Source organism: Gopherus flavomarginatus, chromosome 1 (assembly GCF_025201925.1).
Source record: "Gopherus flavomarginatus isolate rGopFla2 chromosome 1, rGopFla2.mat.asm, whole genome shotgun sequence".
In the NCBI taxonomy this organism is placed as follows: Eukaryota; Metazoa; Chordata; order Testudines; family Testudinidae; genus Gopherus; species Gopherus flavomarginatus.
Window position 1 is genome coordinate 243,415,435 of NC_066617.1, and position 17,053 is coordinate 243,432,487.

At 43.8% G+C, this 17,053-nt stretch overlaps 1 protein-coding gene across 2 annotated transcripts in view; it reads left to right on the top strand.

Annotated features, from left to right (window-relative positions):
* Positions 1–17,053, top strand: part of ZBED1 (zinc finger BED-type containing 1) — a 254,154-nt gene that overhangs the window by 171,887 nt on the left and 65,214 nt on the right. For both annotated transcript variants that reach the window (XM_050933119.1, XM_050933128.1), the window contains one exon: positions 10,152–10,359. In XM_050933119.1, coding sequence (XP_050789076.1) covers positions 10,152–10,359 — 208 coding nt within the window. The remainder of the gene's footprint in view (positions 1–10,151; positions 10,360–17,053) is intronic.

Here is a 17,053-nt window from a genome sequence, read left to right on the forward strand (position 1 = left end):
TCTCCCACATAAGTGGTTGGATTTTCAGACAAGCTCAGCTCTTAATGTAGACATCTAAATTAAGTGCCCAGATTTTCAATAGTAGTCTGTATCCAGCAGCTGCATCCTTCAGTGGTATTGTTGTCAGATGAAATGATATGTACAAACTTCACCTGATAAATATATCAGAACTATTCTAAAAGGTCTATATGTTCATTATAATAACAAGTCAGTAACAGTGGCAACTTGCTCACTCAGGATAGTCCTGGCAGTCAGAGAATCCACATCGCCTACATTGAAATCCTGACTTTTGTTTAGCACGGTCTTGTTTTTTCCTAATTAGTTTAACAGATTTTTCTCATCCCATGATGTCAAACACTCTATGAAACTGTAAATATCTGTCTCCACAGGTGACAAGTTCACCACCTTTGGTTTCATGTCTCAGCTGCAAATTAATGATGCCAGCTTGACCAATAGAACATAGATGCAAAGCCCAGCTGCAGATGTGCTGTATTGCTTAATCTTAATCTATTGAAGTCTACGGGACTTTTGCAATTCACTTCAGTGGGAGCAGGACTGGGTCCATAATTTATTTTTTACCAAACCCTTTCATTTTGTTCTGCATTAATTTATTTTTAATGCAAATCACACAATAAGAAATTTCACCATCTAGCAGCATTTCTTATTGAAGTAGGATGGTGTGGCTGCTTTATCTGTTTTCTGATTGAGATGGTGAATGCTTGTCTTGAATAATAATGCACTGGGGGGAATGTATTTTCAGGAATAAAATGTTTTTCTGCAGCCAGACCCAACCAAGAATGCTCTATTTTGTTTTTATGACAAAAAATCCATTATAAAACAATGTATTAAAATTAAATATGAATTTGTAACTTGTTTTTTGTGTTTTCTAGAAAGCCAGGTTAGGTTTTATGTATTTTCACTATACCCATAAATCAACACTCTGTTATGCCCCATGGCAGAATTCAGATGTGTCAAAAATCAAATCAGCCCTTAAGGAGAATATTATATTTATAGGCTTTTCATTTTTCAAAAAACTGATGAGTTTCAGTTATTGCATTCAGTTTGTTGCATTTGGGCTCTCTGTCTCCCTCTCCCCCGCCCCCGCGCCTGATAAACCTAAGCCTTGTCTATGCTAGAAAGTTGTACCATTTTAATTATGCAGGTAAGTTAATCTTCTCTACTGTGGATGCAGTTACTATAGGCAGGACTGCTCGCACCACCTATTATTAAGGTTGCCTGACACATCTCATTATAAGACCCTGTTTTCAGTTGTTTATAACATTGCCTTACTTAACTGTTTGGGCTGAAATTTTTCGATATTGTGCCTCAGGCTGGATTTTTATTTATTTTATTTTATTGGAAAATTTCAGCCAAAATTGTTCAGCTGTTTCTGACAAGGAAGTGAGGGGAAAATTATTTTGCCCAGTGTAAAAAAATCTAGCAACCTTTTTTAAAAAACAAAAAAATCTCTCCAGTGTCCCCATGCTTTGGAGCAGGGACTTGAAACTTGGCAGGGGGTGTCCTTTGTGTCAGATGTGCCTTTTGCCATCTTTGTGAAAATCTACCCCAGTTTGGCTAAATTATAAGCCTTTGAAAAATGGCAATTCACCCATGCTCAGTAGAGACATCTTAGATTTTAGCATCTAATCTCCCTGAAGATTCCGTCTGCACTGTGCTTGCTCCATCTCAGGGCTAAGCAAGACTTTCCTGCAATTACCACTGGTCTACTGCAGGCTGTGCCAGGTCCAGATCTGGGCAGTTGAACTGAGAGCAGGGAGCCTGTCTCTCCTGTGTTTTCATTGACCCCCATGCAGAGAAAGCAGAATGGAAGAGGAAGCTGCCTCATTCAAATACAAAGGAAACAAGAGCTAGACCCTTTGAGGGAAGAGGGAGGGAGGAAAGAGATTAGGACAAGGAGTCTGGGTGGGCAGAAACTGGAGTGGGAGGGAGAGAAAATGGGAGTTGAGATGGGAGGAGTTTAGGACTGGCTGAGCAAAGGGAACTGGAACTGGAACTGTGCAGCAGCGGGGAGGAGAGACAGCCCTGAGGAGCTGGAGTAGTGGGGTGCGAGGCTGAGCAAAGAAATAGGGACAAGAAGTTGCAGGCACAATGAGATTGGATGAGGAGCCCAGGAACAGAGTTTGGGGATGGGGAACATGAGCGGGGGAGAGGAAGGTTATTGGAGGTAAGAGTGGGGGAAATGATACAGATCAGATCAGGAGCTGGGGAAACTGGGTCTGTCTGGGCAAGGAAACTGGGAGGTATGGTGAGGGGTGACACTAGATCTGGCTAAGTGAAGAGAATGAGACAGGGATGAGGAATAGGGGAGAAGAAATAGGACTGGGACAGAGACAGGTTGAAGGTGAAGGGTTCAAGCTTGAAGTTAATGGCCAGAAGAGGCACTGCCCACTAGAGAATACTCCTCCTCCAAGCATCCCTGAGATTCACCATTCTTCTGCTGTTGGCAAATAGCTCTGAAACCCCATGGCAAAGTGGCCCATCATGCTCTGATCCTGGCCCACATAGAGGATAACAACCTACTACTGTTTTCAGTTACACTGTTAGCTCAAGTGGCCGAGGTCTATATGGTGGATCTCAATGTTCCAGCCTTGCCAATGACCCATGTGAGTCTCAATATGATGCCACACAATGGAATTTCTGTATATTTAGTTTGGGTTTTTTCAATCTAGAAAATTACATGCAAAAAATTGTTAGGAAATGACAGAATTAAGGTTGCCTGTGCAACCCCCTGTAGAAAAAATGGTATGTGATAATTTAATTAAAGACTGTATGTATCATAATGTATAGGCACAAGTAGGCCAAATTATGATTCCAGAGGTAACTTTCATTCTGTCATTTCCCAGCTATGGAGTGACTTGACTTTGAAACCTTAATAATGTTCTTTTAACATAGATTTTGTGTGTAGAATATCAGTATAAAGATGCCAATATAATTAAAGCAGTACAACCCCATAGTGTGGATGCAGTTATCCTGGCATAAAGGTGCTTATGCTGGTATTCCTGTACAGAAGGGAAACAAGCTATACCAGTATAAGATACCTGTTTACCAGTATAATTGTATGCACAATAGGGATTGCACTGGTATAACTATTTTGGAATTATATAAATTGTAGCAGTGTAGTGGGCATGACCATGTTAGTAAAAAAATCATATCCTTAACAGAAATAGTTACACTGGTATAAAAACTATGTGTAGACAATGCCTTTGTCCTCTCATGTGGAACAGCCTTCTGTTCATTGTTCCCCCTAGAATTTCTTTTTTAGAAGATATTCTTCCTTTGTAAACCAGAGAAAAGCCCATCTGGGAATAATATAAAGCCTGAGAAAAATACTTTGAGAGAGAGATTCAACTTCTCTGCAAGGTGACTTGCAAGTAAATATGTATAACTGAGCCATCTCAATGTTCAGCTTTGCCTTGTGCTGCCATGGATGGAGACTTAGGTACAGTAACAATGTCCTCAGAGATGGGTGACATTTTTTGTCACTAATTTTTTTATGACAAATGCAAATTCAGCAACACTGAAACATTTCATGAATTCATGTTGGGTTTTGTTTCAATCAGGGAGAAAAAAATTCTGAAAAAATCAAAATGTTTCATTTTGATGTTTTTTAAATTTAAACATTTCAGTTTTTCAGTGTGAAACAACTTTTTGTTTCATAATTTCCTTTTTATTTTTATAGCCAAAACAATCAAATGTTTAAAAAGGGTAAAATAAAAATCAAGCATTTTAACTTTGTTCAGTCCTAAATTAAATATTTTACTTTTCAATTTGCAAATAAAAATAATTGTATTGATTCAACCAGAAATTATCCCCACCCATCAGCAAACTAAAAAACCTGTTATTTGCACAGCTCTCCTTGGGACTCCTGTTCCCTGAGCCAATTGAAAACAGGAAGCCAAGGGGGACATGTTGATTACTCCATGGGAGAGAGAGAGAGAGTTTAAATCTTTTGTGTTTTTGTGCCAGGCTTGATTTATTTAAAGTAAAAATTGAGAAATATAAATATCTTTAAAACAAAACAAATTGAAGTAACCCTTTGTAAATAACAATCTTTCTTTAATAAATCCTTTGTTTTAAAGCTTTAAAGGGTAGTTAAAAAATATAAAGCTTCTAAAATACATTTACTTACAAGATTTCATTTCTCAGCTCTAGTACAGCCAGCCACTGTGCAAGTTCTGCATACAGTTCTGTGAAGTTTCCTTGGTCCCGACCTGTAACACTTATTATGCCACTCCTGAACCTCTTGTTATGCCATGTGCACTATGGGCTAGTATGAGATAAAGCCAGCCTTTTAATATAAGACTCTTTTGCATTGGCTTTCTCCCCTACCGCCCCCGGCCAAGGAAGAGGTTTCTGTAGAAAAAATACAAGGCAATTCACAGTGCCATTTCTCATTGGGCAACTGTATATCTCAAAACTTAGCAAAAGCTCTCCATTATTCACCATTCATAGAAGATAATCATTATAAATGCCTCCTTGTTAAGTATAGCTAATTAAAACATTTATGTATACAACAATACATCTAAATGCAATTTTGTAGAATATAACGATCTTTACAAGAATGGTCTTTCAGGGCAGTTAATGAAGTACAATATTTTTGCTTGTGCTAATTTATTATTATTAATTATGTATTTTGCAGAATCTCATGGCAGCATGGCATTTTATGCGGTTCTCAGTATGCATGCTGTCAGTTCTCTGCTTGGATTCAGTAATAATGGTTATTCAATCACAAAGCAAAAGCCCCATTAGCAGCTTAGTTATTAATTCATTTTCTAATGTCATGTTTCTATTGGTGATGTCTGTGTAAACAAAGATTTCTGGAGTTACTCCAGCTGAATCAGAGAAAATAACATATCAGACAGTTGAATCAAAACAGAGATTGTGAATGCTAATGGTCTGTATGTTGCCATTTCTTCTTTAAATCCATTTTCAAAGCCACTCTAAAAACACTGGGGAGAATTACTAGTCCCAAGGCAATTTGTAATGAAACAAGTCTGAAAGATATTGTTAGGATCAGAAGAATACTAATATCCCTCTCAGCTCCAGGTAGTTTGCAGTGAGGATATGAGAAGGAAATGCTGGATGTTCTTGGCATCAAATAGTCTCTGAGCTATTGAAAAAATAGAAATAGCTTTTGTTCTTTTACTTCACCCCTTCAGGGCCTATGATTAAAGTTGATGTGTCTGGACAAAAGAAAATCGATAGTGTACCACTTAATACCTACTGAATGTTAGGTAGTTAATAATTTAAAAGAAGAGAGCTTGTTACACTTGCGAGGTTTACTCTGTTGTCAGAAAAACGACCTGGGTCAGTTGTTCGCTGTACTTATGCTCTGTCTTCCTGTAGCTATGGACATTAAAACTGCTCTTCCTCAAATTGCAGGAAAGGTTTTTCACTAAGCTTGATGTGAATCTCTTCAAAGCCTTTAGGAGAATGGGGGAAAATATTTGTTGAATACTGATAAAATCTCAGTTTGTCAAACTTGTTGGATTAATATTAGTTAACCAATTCTTTAAAAAAAAAAAAAAGGTGGAGGAGGAAGACATTCTAGCAGAAATGACTGCCTGCTCAAGGACTGAACAAGAATTTCTGCAAAGAGGAAGCTCTTAAACAGTGACCAAAATAGTTGGATGGAATTTATACTTTAGAAATTACACCCTTCAGTGGGTCTGAGCGCTCTTCCTCCTCCTCAGGATCACAGGCATAGGCTCAGATTTGGTGCTGTGCCTCCTGGAGGTGCAGCCCGAAAGGTGGACCCCAGTGTGGGGGTGGAATGCAAAGGCATCTCTAAGCCCCCTTTGCACTCACCAAATTCAATGTATTTCCTGAGCTCAAAACATCTCCTGGTGCAGCCCTGGAGCTGCTCTAATTGAGCTGGTTGAAATTTTCATCCGAAACATTTTTTGGCAAAAAATGCAAATTCAGCAACACTGAAACATTTCGCGAACGCCTGTTGGTTTCCCTGAATTGTGTGTGTAGAAAAAAGAAAATCTCTGACAAAGTCAGATGTTTCATTTTGACACTTTCTAATGAAGGCATTTCCATTTTTCAGTTCTAACCAGTTTTCATTTAGAAATTTCCTCAGATTTATTTTTAAAAATTCAAAAATGTTAAAAGCTCAGAATCTAAATGAAAAATTTCCTTTTTCATCAAATGAAATGTTTTATTCAGGAAAAATATTTTTGACTTTTTGATTTGCTGAAAATATCACAATGTGATGTTTTGGGTTGACACAAAACACATTTTTTCCCCGAGTTTTCAGAATTGCTGGTGAACTGAAAAATCCATTATTTGAACAGCTCTAGCTCTAAGTTATGACAGCCTCCCCGGGCCTGCCTATAGCTTGTGACAGAAGCAAGAATGTCTATAGGAGCAAGCGTCACAGCTCTGTCTTCTTCTACCTTCACACACACCCTTATGTCTGGGCTGGCAGGAGGACAACATACAGCTGCCTACAGTAGCCCACTGATTAGGGTTGTCAACTTTCTACTTGCACAAAACTGAACACCCTTGTCCCACCCCCTGCCCTGCCCTGCCGCTCCTCTGATCCACGCCCCGTCATGCCCCTTCTCTGAGGCCACGCTCTCCACTCACTCCATCCCTCTGTTGCTCGCTCTTCCCAAACTCAGTCACTTGTTCATTTTCACCAGACTGGCTCAGGGGGTTGGGGTGTGGGAGGTGGTGAGGGCTCCAGCTGAGAGTGTGGGCTCTGGGGTGGGGCCAGAAATGAGGAGTTCAGGTTGTGGGAGGGGGCTTCAAGCTGAGACAATGGGTTGAAGGTGTGGGAGGGGCTACGGATTCTGGGCTGGAGGTGCGGGCTCCAGGGTGGGGCCAGAAATGAGGGGTTCAGCATGCGGGAGGCAGCTTCGGGCTGAGGCAAGGGGTTGGGGTGCGGGAGGGGGTATGAGCTGGGGGTATGGGCTCAGGTGTGGGGCCGGTGATGAGGTATGTGGGGTGCAGGAGGGGGATCCGGGCTGGGGCTGAGAGGTTTGGTGGGCGGGAAGGGGATCAGGGTTGAGGCAGGAGTGCGGGGAGTGTATGAATGCGCTGGCTTGGGTTGCAGACTGTAGGGTGGGGCTGAGGAAGAGGAGTTTGGGGTGTAGGAGGGTGTCTGGGCTGGGATTGAGGGGTTTGGAGGGCTGGAGTGGGATTCAGGACCAGGGCAGGCGGAAGGGGGCATGGGGTGCAGGCTCCAGGAGGGAGTTTGGGTGCAGAAGGGGATTCCAAGCTAGGGCAGGGAGCTGTGGCATGGGAGGGCGTCAGGGGTGCAGGCTCTGGCCAGCGCTTACCTCAAGCAGCTCACGGAAGCAGCAGCGTTTCCCCTCTCCGGCTCCTACACAGAGGTGTGGCCAGGCCAATGGGAGCTGCAGAGCCATCGCTTGGGGCAGCGTAGGAGCTGGAGGGTGGGACATGCCGCTACTTCCGGGAGCTGTGCAGAGCCACAGCAGGCAGGGAGCCTGCCTTAGCCCGGCTGCCCTGCCAACCAGGCTTTTAATGGCCCAGTCAGTAGTACTGGCTGGACCCACTAGGGTCCCTTTTCTACCAGACGTTACAGTAAAAAATAGGACACCTGGCAAAGCTACTTATGTCTGTGCCATGATACTTTTCCCTGGCCCTGTGGGCTGTGTATGATTCCTACATGCTGAATGGGGAACAGAATAATCCAGTTCAGTTCAAAAGGAGTGCTTGGAGTTTCACATTTACTTCATTTTGGATGTGCAAGGCCCTCTGTGATCAACCTCCTGCCTTCTGATCCACTTTAACTGTTGTCAACATTGCTGGAAACAAAACTATCACTAGTTAGCAGGACTGTCACTTCTCTCTCTTCTCCAACCCAAGCATGTGTCTGAGCTCCACTGCTCCCATGTGATGGGACTCGCCATTCCTGACACTTTCCTGCGGCTGGGACTCAGATTGGGACCCCAGCTTTACCAGGTTGGCCCAAAATTAAGCTTTCCCCAACTGAGCCAATGGATTCTGCAGGAAGCTTGTCTCAGCTTGAAGTTGCTCTAACCTTCCTGCCAGTGCCCAGCCCAAATGGCTGGACTGGTTTATGGGGTAGGGAAGGGGGAATCCTCCTCCCTTCTCCAGCTTCAGGGCGTCTCCACAGCTGCTCCATGGAGGACACCAGCCCTGAATAACAATGCTTCAGTGGAGCTGAGGAAATAGAAGAGTATAACAGAAGCCCCGCGGTCTGGACACCGCAGTTATAAAAAATATGAATTGACTTGCAGATGAACTGCAATGAACTGGCTATGGAGTGCTCCTCCCATTTGGGGGATCGCAGAGAGTCATAAAAATATCAGAATAACCTGCTAAACAGGGTCTTCATAGAGCCCAAACAGATCACTTCTATCTGGTTTCCTTATGCCATCAGCCTGCAAAGTGAGAGGGACTTTACTGAGGTTCAGCCTATGTCTTCCATATAGTAGCATGTTACATTGCTTTTGAGCTACTCACTCCTTCCACTTTGTCCTTTTCCCCCCTACCCATGCTGTGTCTTCTTTCATCCCTTCCCTCTACTCCTCTTTCCACCTTTCTCTTGCTTCCTCAGCTCTGCTTTCCTTTCCTCTGCATTTTTCTTTTCCCTTCCACTATTGCTCTACTCCCCTCCTCTTCCTCCTCCTCTCTCTCTTCCTAACTGTGTAAAAGAGTTGTACATAGAAATAGTACAATTATTTATCTCTGCTCTTACAGAATGCTCATGCCCCATTCCAGACTGTCACACACAGCCATCTATTTTTCACTGTATACGCCCATTAAGGAGTAGGAATTACATATGTATTAGAAAAAATTGCTACAGGAGCTTGCCATACAAAGAAAAAAAAAAGTGCTCCATTATTTCTAAGCATCCTGTACCATAATGACATTGTTTGGCAATTGGATCCCAAAAAGGAAGCAGTGATACAAAAGCACAGTAGGAGCAAGTCAGACTGGGAGGTTCGTATGCCATCATCAGTCTGTCTCTTGGTAAAAGATTTTTAATGGAAACGTGAAACATCGTTGAGAGGAAGCTGATATTCTTTCATGTCAGAGAGCACAGTTAACCTTCCCATCATATGGTACTTAGTGTTTCAGTGAAAAAGCAGAAAACCTTCAAAACTATTAACCACATGAACAATATGCATCTCTGATTCTCTCAACAGTGAAATCCAGTTGTGCAGGAATTAAAAAAAATGAAATGTATTTCATAACTTTTGAATTCAATTTTTTTATTGTTTTTATACATACTCCTTCCATATCACCCTGATAAATGTAGCATTTTTGAAGTTGGGTGCTTCAAGTTATGCTCCTAAATCCATAATTAGGCACTTAAATAGAAGCTTTAGGCCGATTTTTCCAAGGTGTTGAACAACCTGCTTCCAGAGAAGTTAATAAGAGCTGCAGCTGCTTGAAAATTAGACCACTTTTATATAGGGACCTAACTATGGATTTAGGAGCCCAACTTTAGGCATCCAAGTTTGAAAATACTGTGTATATAGATATACACAGTATGTATTACCCTAATGATTCCTAATAAAACTCTTTGTGCGTATACACTGTTTTGTTAATACTTATCAGGGTAGATTTATTTCTGCTCCAGCTCCCCCCCCCCACATGGAGACAGCTGTTGGGATGGGGGTTTGCCCCTAGGGGAAGGGAGCTTTTAAAACTCCAGCCAGGATTCAATAGAAAAGTTGCCTGGAAGAGCACATCTGCTGATTAGCCTGGCCCTGCCTACTGGTAGGGTGGCAGGGAACAGTTTGCATTTCTGCGTTCCCACTCCAGATGGACTTACCACTGCCAGGGGCCCACAGTGTTGAGAGCTGGTGCAAACCCAAAGGTTAAATTGACCCCATCATTTTCAAAACAGCTTACAAAAATTAACTAATTCATCCTTACAATGCCGGAGGAAGGGAGGGATGATTCTATCCATTTTCTAGATCGATAAACTGAGGTCTGGAGTTTGTCATTTTTCTCCAGGGAGTCAATCAATGTCAGTTTTACAGTTCACAATTGCAATCACCAATCATCCGGCATGCTGAAAGTTGTGTTTAAGATGTGTAGCAGGAGTCTTGTGTTGCTTTTGTGTCAGGAATTCTCATTCAGTCTCTGAAGTTATCACACTTTTTCTGCACTTTCTTCTTTAGCGGGGGTGATGCTGGTCCCTGAAAGGAAAACAGAGGATGGATTTGAGGAGCACTTTGGCTTGAACTACTTGGGACATTTCCTGTTGACTAACCTTCTCTTGGAAACATTGAAGCAATCAGGAACTCGCAGTCGCAATGCTAGAGTCATCACTGTCTCATCAGCCACGCATTATGTAGGGAGATTGCACCTTAATGATTTACAAAGCAGGTACAAATATCTTTTTTCTGTTTGCACTGGCCTGCCATAAGACTGCATAGATTAGAGTCAGTGTAAATTGTCATTTAATGTCAACTGTGATTTTCGTTAACCAGAGGCTCAAATAATTGCTGATACCATTAACTTGCATAATACTGTGATAGTTTTTGGCTTGTGCAACTCTTGTGCAACCCTTCCAGTCATGTACCAGAAAGAAAAATAGCATATAAACACATTTATAGATTAAGCCTGTTTTACATTAGGCCTTGAAAATTTTTGGGCCCATTTCAGTTGTTATATAATTGTGATGAATGTGATATAAACAACATTAGACTGACTCCATAACCAGGGCATACAAAATTCTGTGTAACTGGGGCGTTGTAAAATGGCATAGATAAATACTAATGGATTCTGGATTCAGGTAATTGTCCTGCAACCAGATCCACAGGCAGATGCCGGCACAGAGCCCCATCGTAATTCCCCTCCAGTGTAACGCACCACTGTTGTGGTATGCCAGAGCCATTCTTAGCTTTAAGGGTTTCAGTGCTTCTGGACTACTGAAACTTTGTGATCTGCCAAAGCCAGCCACTCCTGGCTGGCTGGCTGGCTTTTAGCTTCTCCTCCACCCACACACTGTCTGCCTCTTCTTCCTTGGCAGCTCCACTGGCTGGCACACAGGTCTTCTCTAACTAGCCAGAAGCACTCTGTATAAGCTTCTCCTCAGAAACCCTGCCAGCTGGCTGCCACTGCATCATGTTGCAGATGGCATTCCTCCTGCTCAGGTACCATAATCCAGCCCTCTGCCTGCTTCTCCTGCTTTCCACCACAGCTAGCGTACTATATCCCTGCTAAGTCTTTTGTCCACCCTGCCTGTTTGCCTTTTCCCTAAGGGTACATCTACAGCTGCTGCCCGGCTGCTCCTGTTCTCTCTCCATTGTCCTCCAGCTACACAGTACTCCCACTCCGCACACTGTGCCAGCTTTCCCTGTTCTGCTTGCAGCCTTACTGATCAGCCCCTTTTACTGACTGCAACCATCTACCCATACCCCAAAATACCGGCTATGCCCCTTTGCCTGCCTCCTAGCTTTGTTACCCCCATGTCTTCTGACCTTTCAAAAAATGTTGACTGATTAAGGGGTTAACAGAATCCAAAAGTATATTAATGCCTTTTTTTAAGCTGGGCAAATGTGCTGCATAGGAGCATTTTTCCAAATAGTCGACAATGTGACTCTGTTTTCTCTTTTGTGCAAGCAAATACAAATCTTTATGCTAAGTGAAACAGGGCTGCTTGTATCATAAGTAACTGCCTAAAATTGTTTAATTAATTTTGAGAAAGAGAGAACTGTGTTTCCAAGCACGATTTACTAACTAATTCAAATGGCTTTAACCTTGCAGTCAAAGTCATAGAGTTTCAGCTAGTTTCAGTATGAAACCAAGCATTTCACACAATTTCCACCAAGTCAGATTTCATTCCCTGTGGCCCTTGAGGCACCTGATCTGAGTTTTCATTTTAGAATGAAACCTTAATTCAGAAGGCTTATGTCTTTTATTGGACTAGTTCACATGTGAACACCACATTAAACTTGTCAAGACTTCCTATCTGATTTCTGATTTTATTCTAGGCTGTTCATTTCATCAGAAGTATATTGCATAATCTCTGCGGAGCAATTGTAATTCATTGTCTATGATCTGGATGATGCCATTTAATGCAGCTCTACTATGTGTCTAGATAACAACAGCTTCCTTTATTACAAACAAACCTTGTACTGTCATAAACACATAGCTAAGGGTTAATGTCTCTTACACCTGGAAAGAAGTACCTGAAACACCTGACCAAAGGACCAATCAGGAAACCAGACTTTTTCAGATCTGGGTGGAGGGAAGTTTGCGTGTAAATCCTTTGTTCTTTGGTTTTCTGCCTGTCTCTCTCTCGGCTATGAGAGGATTTCTGTTTCCTGCTTTCTAATCTTCTGTTTCCAAGTTGTAAGTACAAATATAGTAAGGCAGTAAGGTTTCTATTGTTTTCTTTTGTATTTACATGGGTATAGTTGCTGAAATGTTTTGAATTGTATTCTTTTTGAATAAGGCTGTTTATTCATATTTCTTTTAAGCAAATGACCTTGTATTTGTCACCTTGATACAGAGAGACCATTTTTATGTATTTTTCTTTCTTTTTACATAAAGCTTTCTTTTTAAGACCTGTTGGAGTTTTTCTTTAGGGGGGAACTCCAGGAAATTGAGTCTGTGCTCACCAGGGAATTGGTGGGAGGAAGAAGTCAGGGGGAAATCTGTGTGTGTTAGATTTACTAGCCTGACTTTGCATTCCCTCTGGGTGAGGGGGAAAAGAGATTAGCTCTCGGTACTTCTGTTTTCCAAGGCTGGAAACGGGGAGGGTGGAATCCCTCTGTTTAGATTCACGGAGCTTGCTTCTGTGTGTCTCTCCAGGAACACCTGGAGGGGGGAAGGGAAAAGGTTTATTTCCCTTTGTTGTGAGACTCAAGGGATTTGGGTCTTGGGGTCCCCAGGGAAGGTTTGGGGGGGACCAGAGTGCCCCAAAACACTCTAATTTTTTGGGTGGTGGCAGCTTTACCGGGTCCAAGCTGGTAACTAAGCTTGGAGGTTTTCATGCTAACCCCCATATTTTGGACGCTAAGGTCCAAATCTGGGACTAGGTTATGACATGAGTGGCAGTGGTGAGATAGACAGAATCCAGAAGCCAGTAGGAATATTATATTTTTCTTTTCTCTGCTAGGGGCTTTTAAGCAGAGAGGAACGGTTTGGTTTTAAAAGGAACCAGAGAGAATTTTTTTTTCTCTGCTCTCTCTTGCAGTTTCTGGCTTGCATATTAAGCAAGGAACCATTAATCTGTGACAAAAGGGTCTTTTGTGACACAATAGCACTCCCATTAGGGGGCAATTACCAGCACAATACACATGCAAATAAAGTGGTTTTTGTGGTTTACTTTACATTGAAAAGATTAGTTAGAGGAAGACAGGGAAAAAGGCACTGTTGGTAAGCAGACCCCAGGAGGCAACAGAACCTGCAGTTCAGAAGATAAACGCCGGAGGGCACCCCAACACAAGAAAACAGGAACCATGACTTCCAAGGGAAAAAAGGGAGGCAGAAGAACAAATCAAAGAAGCTGAACACAGGCGACAACTGGAGATGAAAGAAAAGGAAGAAAGCATCAAACTGGCAGCCTACAAAAGAGAACAAGCAGCCAAAGAGGCAGCCCACAAAAGAAAACTAGAAGAAGAGGAGGTGGCCCACAGAAGGAAACAAGAAGAAGAAGACATGGCCCACCGCCGAGAAATGGAAAAAACAACAAAAAGAAAGTGAAGAGAAGGAAAAACAGAGAAAACGTGAACTGGATTTAGCGCAAGCTAGGCTGCATGCGCCGGCCAATCCTAACAACCCTTCGCCAATTATGGTTCCACATCACAGGAAATTTCCCACCTACAGGGCAAGTGATGACACTGAGGCCTTCTTGGAAAATTTTGAAAGAGCCTATCTTGGGTACAGCATCCCTGAAAACCAGTACATGGTAGAATTGAGGCCACAGCTCAGTGGACCTTTAGCAGAGGTGGCAGCTGAAATGCCTAAGGAGAACATGAACGACTATAAAGTTTTTCAAACCAAGGCCAGATACAGAATGGGGATAATCCCGGATCATGCCCGTCGGTGTTTCAGAACCCAAAAGTGGAAACCAGATGTGTCATTTCCCAAACACGCCTACTACGTTGGGAAAAATTATGAGGCCTGGATATCAGGACACAATGTTAAATCCTTTAAAGAACTGCACCACCTCATACAAATGGAGCAGTTCTTGGATGGTGTTCCTGAGGACATAACACGGTACATACAAGATGGAAAACCCAAAAATCTCGCTGAGGTGGGGGAGATTGGAGCCAGATGGATGGAAGTGGCAGAAAGCAAGAAAGCTACTGTCAAGGGGAACGAATACCCCAGAGGGCACACCGACCATAAACCCTACAACCGAGGACAACCAAAGACCCCACCTACAACCCAAGGAAAGTCACAGACACACTATTCTTCCACCTCACCAGTCTACAGTAACCCACCTCGACCCAGTGACCCATCAGATGGAAGATGCTTTAAGTGTAATGAACTGGGACATATCAAGGCCAACTGTCCAAAAAACGCCATCAGAGTGCAGTTCATTACACCACCATCACCCAAAAGATCCCCAGGCCCAGATGCCTCTCAAATACCCTTGGAGCGGAGGGAAAATTTGAGAGTGGGCGGAAAGAAGGTTACTGCGTGGAGAAACACGGGGGCACAAGTGTCGGCTATCCACCAATCCTTCGTAGACCCCAAATTCATCAACCCAAAGGCCCAAGTGACAATTTACCCCTTCATGTCACAAGCTGTAGACTTGCCTACAGCTCAACTGCCTGTCCAGTACAAAGGCTGGTCAGGAATGTGGACTTTTGCAGTCTATGACAATTATCCTATCCCCATGCTACTGGGGGAAGACTTGGCCAACCAGGTGAAGCGGGCCAAGCGAGTGGGAATGGTTACACGTAGCCAAACCAGGCAAGCTTCCAGACCCATTCCTGTTCCTGAGCCATCCACAGACGCCCCGTCTGTGTTAGCAGAGACCCAGACAGAGGTAGTGAACCCGGATACCATGCAACCACTGAAACAGCCACAGCACCTCCAGTCCCAGGCCCGGAACTGGAACAGCAACCAGCACCAGCAATTGCAACCACATCTTCAAACTCAACGCCAGTGGGCGCCAGCAAGCCAGAACTGGCAGAAGCAACAAACAGCCATACCCAAAAGGCTCAGCCAGAGCCTGAAATACCCTCAGGTGCACCAGCAGAGAGCGGTTCACCAGCAACGGAAACAACCCCATCACCTACATTGCTTCCAGAGGGACCAAGCCAAGTCCCCAGTCTGAGGAAGAACTGGTGACCCCAGCCTCAAGGGAACAGTTCCTGACTGAGCAGGAAGCAGATGACAGCCTTCAGAACGCTTGGGCGGCGGCACGGAGCACCCCACCGCCTCTCAGCTCTTCTAATCGATCCCGGTTTGTTATAGACCAAGGACTTTTATACAAGGAAATTCTTTCTGGTGGACACCGGAAAGAATGGCAGCCGCAAAAACAGTTGGTGGTTCCAACTGAGTACCGGGGGAAGCTCTTAAGCTTAGCCCATGATCATCCCAGTGGCCATGCTGGGGTGAACAGAACCAAGGACCGGTTAGGGAAGTCCTTCCACTGGGAGGGGATGGGCAAGGACGTTGCCAAGTATGTCCAGTCTTGTGAGGTATGCCAAAGAGTGGGAAAGCCTCAAGACCAGGTCAAGGCCCCTCTCCAGCCACTCCTCATAATTAAGGTCCCATTTCAGCGAGTAGCTGTGGATATTCTGGGACCTTTCCCAAAAAAGACACCCAGAGGAAAGCAGTACGTACTGACTTTCGTGGACTTTGCTACCCGATGGCCGGAATCAGTAGCTCTAGGCAACACCAGGGCTAACACTGTGTGCCTGGCCCTAACAGACATTTTTGCCAGGGTAGGTTGGCCCTCCGACATCCTTACAGATTCAGGATCTAATTTCCTGGCAGGGACCATGCAAAAACTGTGGGAAACTCATGGGGTGAATCACTTGGTTGCCACCCCGTACCACCATCAAACCAATGGCCTGATGGAAAGGTTTAATGGAACTTTGGGGGCCATAATACGTAAATTCATCAACAAATACTCCAATAATTGGGACCTAGTGTTGCAGCAGTTGCTGTTTGCCTACAGGGCTGTACCACATCCCAGTTTAGGGTTTTCACCGTTTGAACTTGTGTATGGTCACGAGGTTAAGGGGCCATTACAGTTGGTGAAGCAGCAATGGAAAGGGTTTACGCCTTCTCCAGGAACTAACATTCTGGACTTTGTAAGCAACCTACAAAGCACCCTCCGACACTCTTTAGCCCTTGCTAGAGAAAACCTAAAGGATGCTAAGAAAGAGCAAAAGGCCTGGTATGACAAACATACCAGAGAACGTTCCTTCAAGGTAGGAAACCAGGTTATGGTCTTGAAGGCGCAACAGGCCCATAAGATTGAAGCATTATGGGAAGGGCCATTCACGGTCCAAAAGCGCCTGGGAACTGTAAACTACCTCATAGCATTTCCCAATTCCTCACTAAAGCCCAAAGTGTACCATGTTAATTCTCTCAAGCCTTTCTATTCCAGAGACTTACAGGTTTATCAGTTTACAGTCCAGGAAGATGATGCTAAGTGGCCTGACGGTGTCTACTACGAAGGAAAAAAAGACGGTGGCGTGGAAGAGGTGAACCTCTCAACCACCCTGGAACGTCTGCAGCGGCGAGAAATCAAGGAGCTGTGCACTAGCTTTGCCCCATTGTTCTCAGCCACCCCAGGACGGACTGAACGGGCATACCACTCCATTGACACAGGTAATGCTCACCCAATCAGAACCCCACCCTACCAGGTGTCTCCTCATGCCCAAGCTGCTATAAAACGGGAGATCCAAAACATGCTACAGATGGGTATAATCTGCTCCTCTACCAGTGCGTGGGCATCTCCAGTGATTCTGGTACCCAAACCAGATGGGGAAATACGCTTTTGCGTGAACTACCGTAAGCTAAATGTGGTAACTCGTCCGGACAACTATCCAATGCCCCGCACCAATGAGCTATTGGAAAAGTTGGGACGGGCCCAGTTCATCTG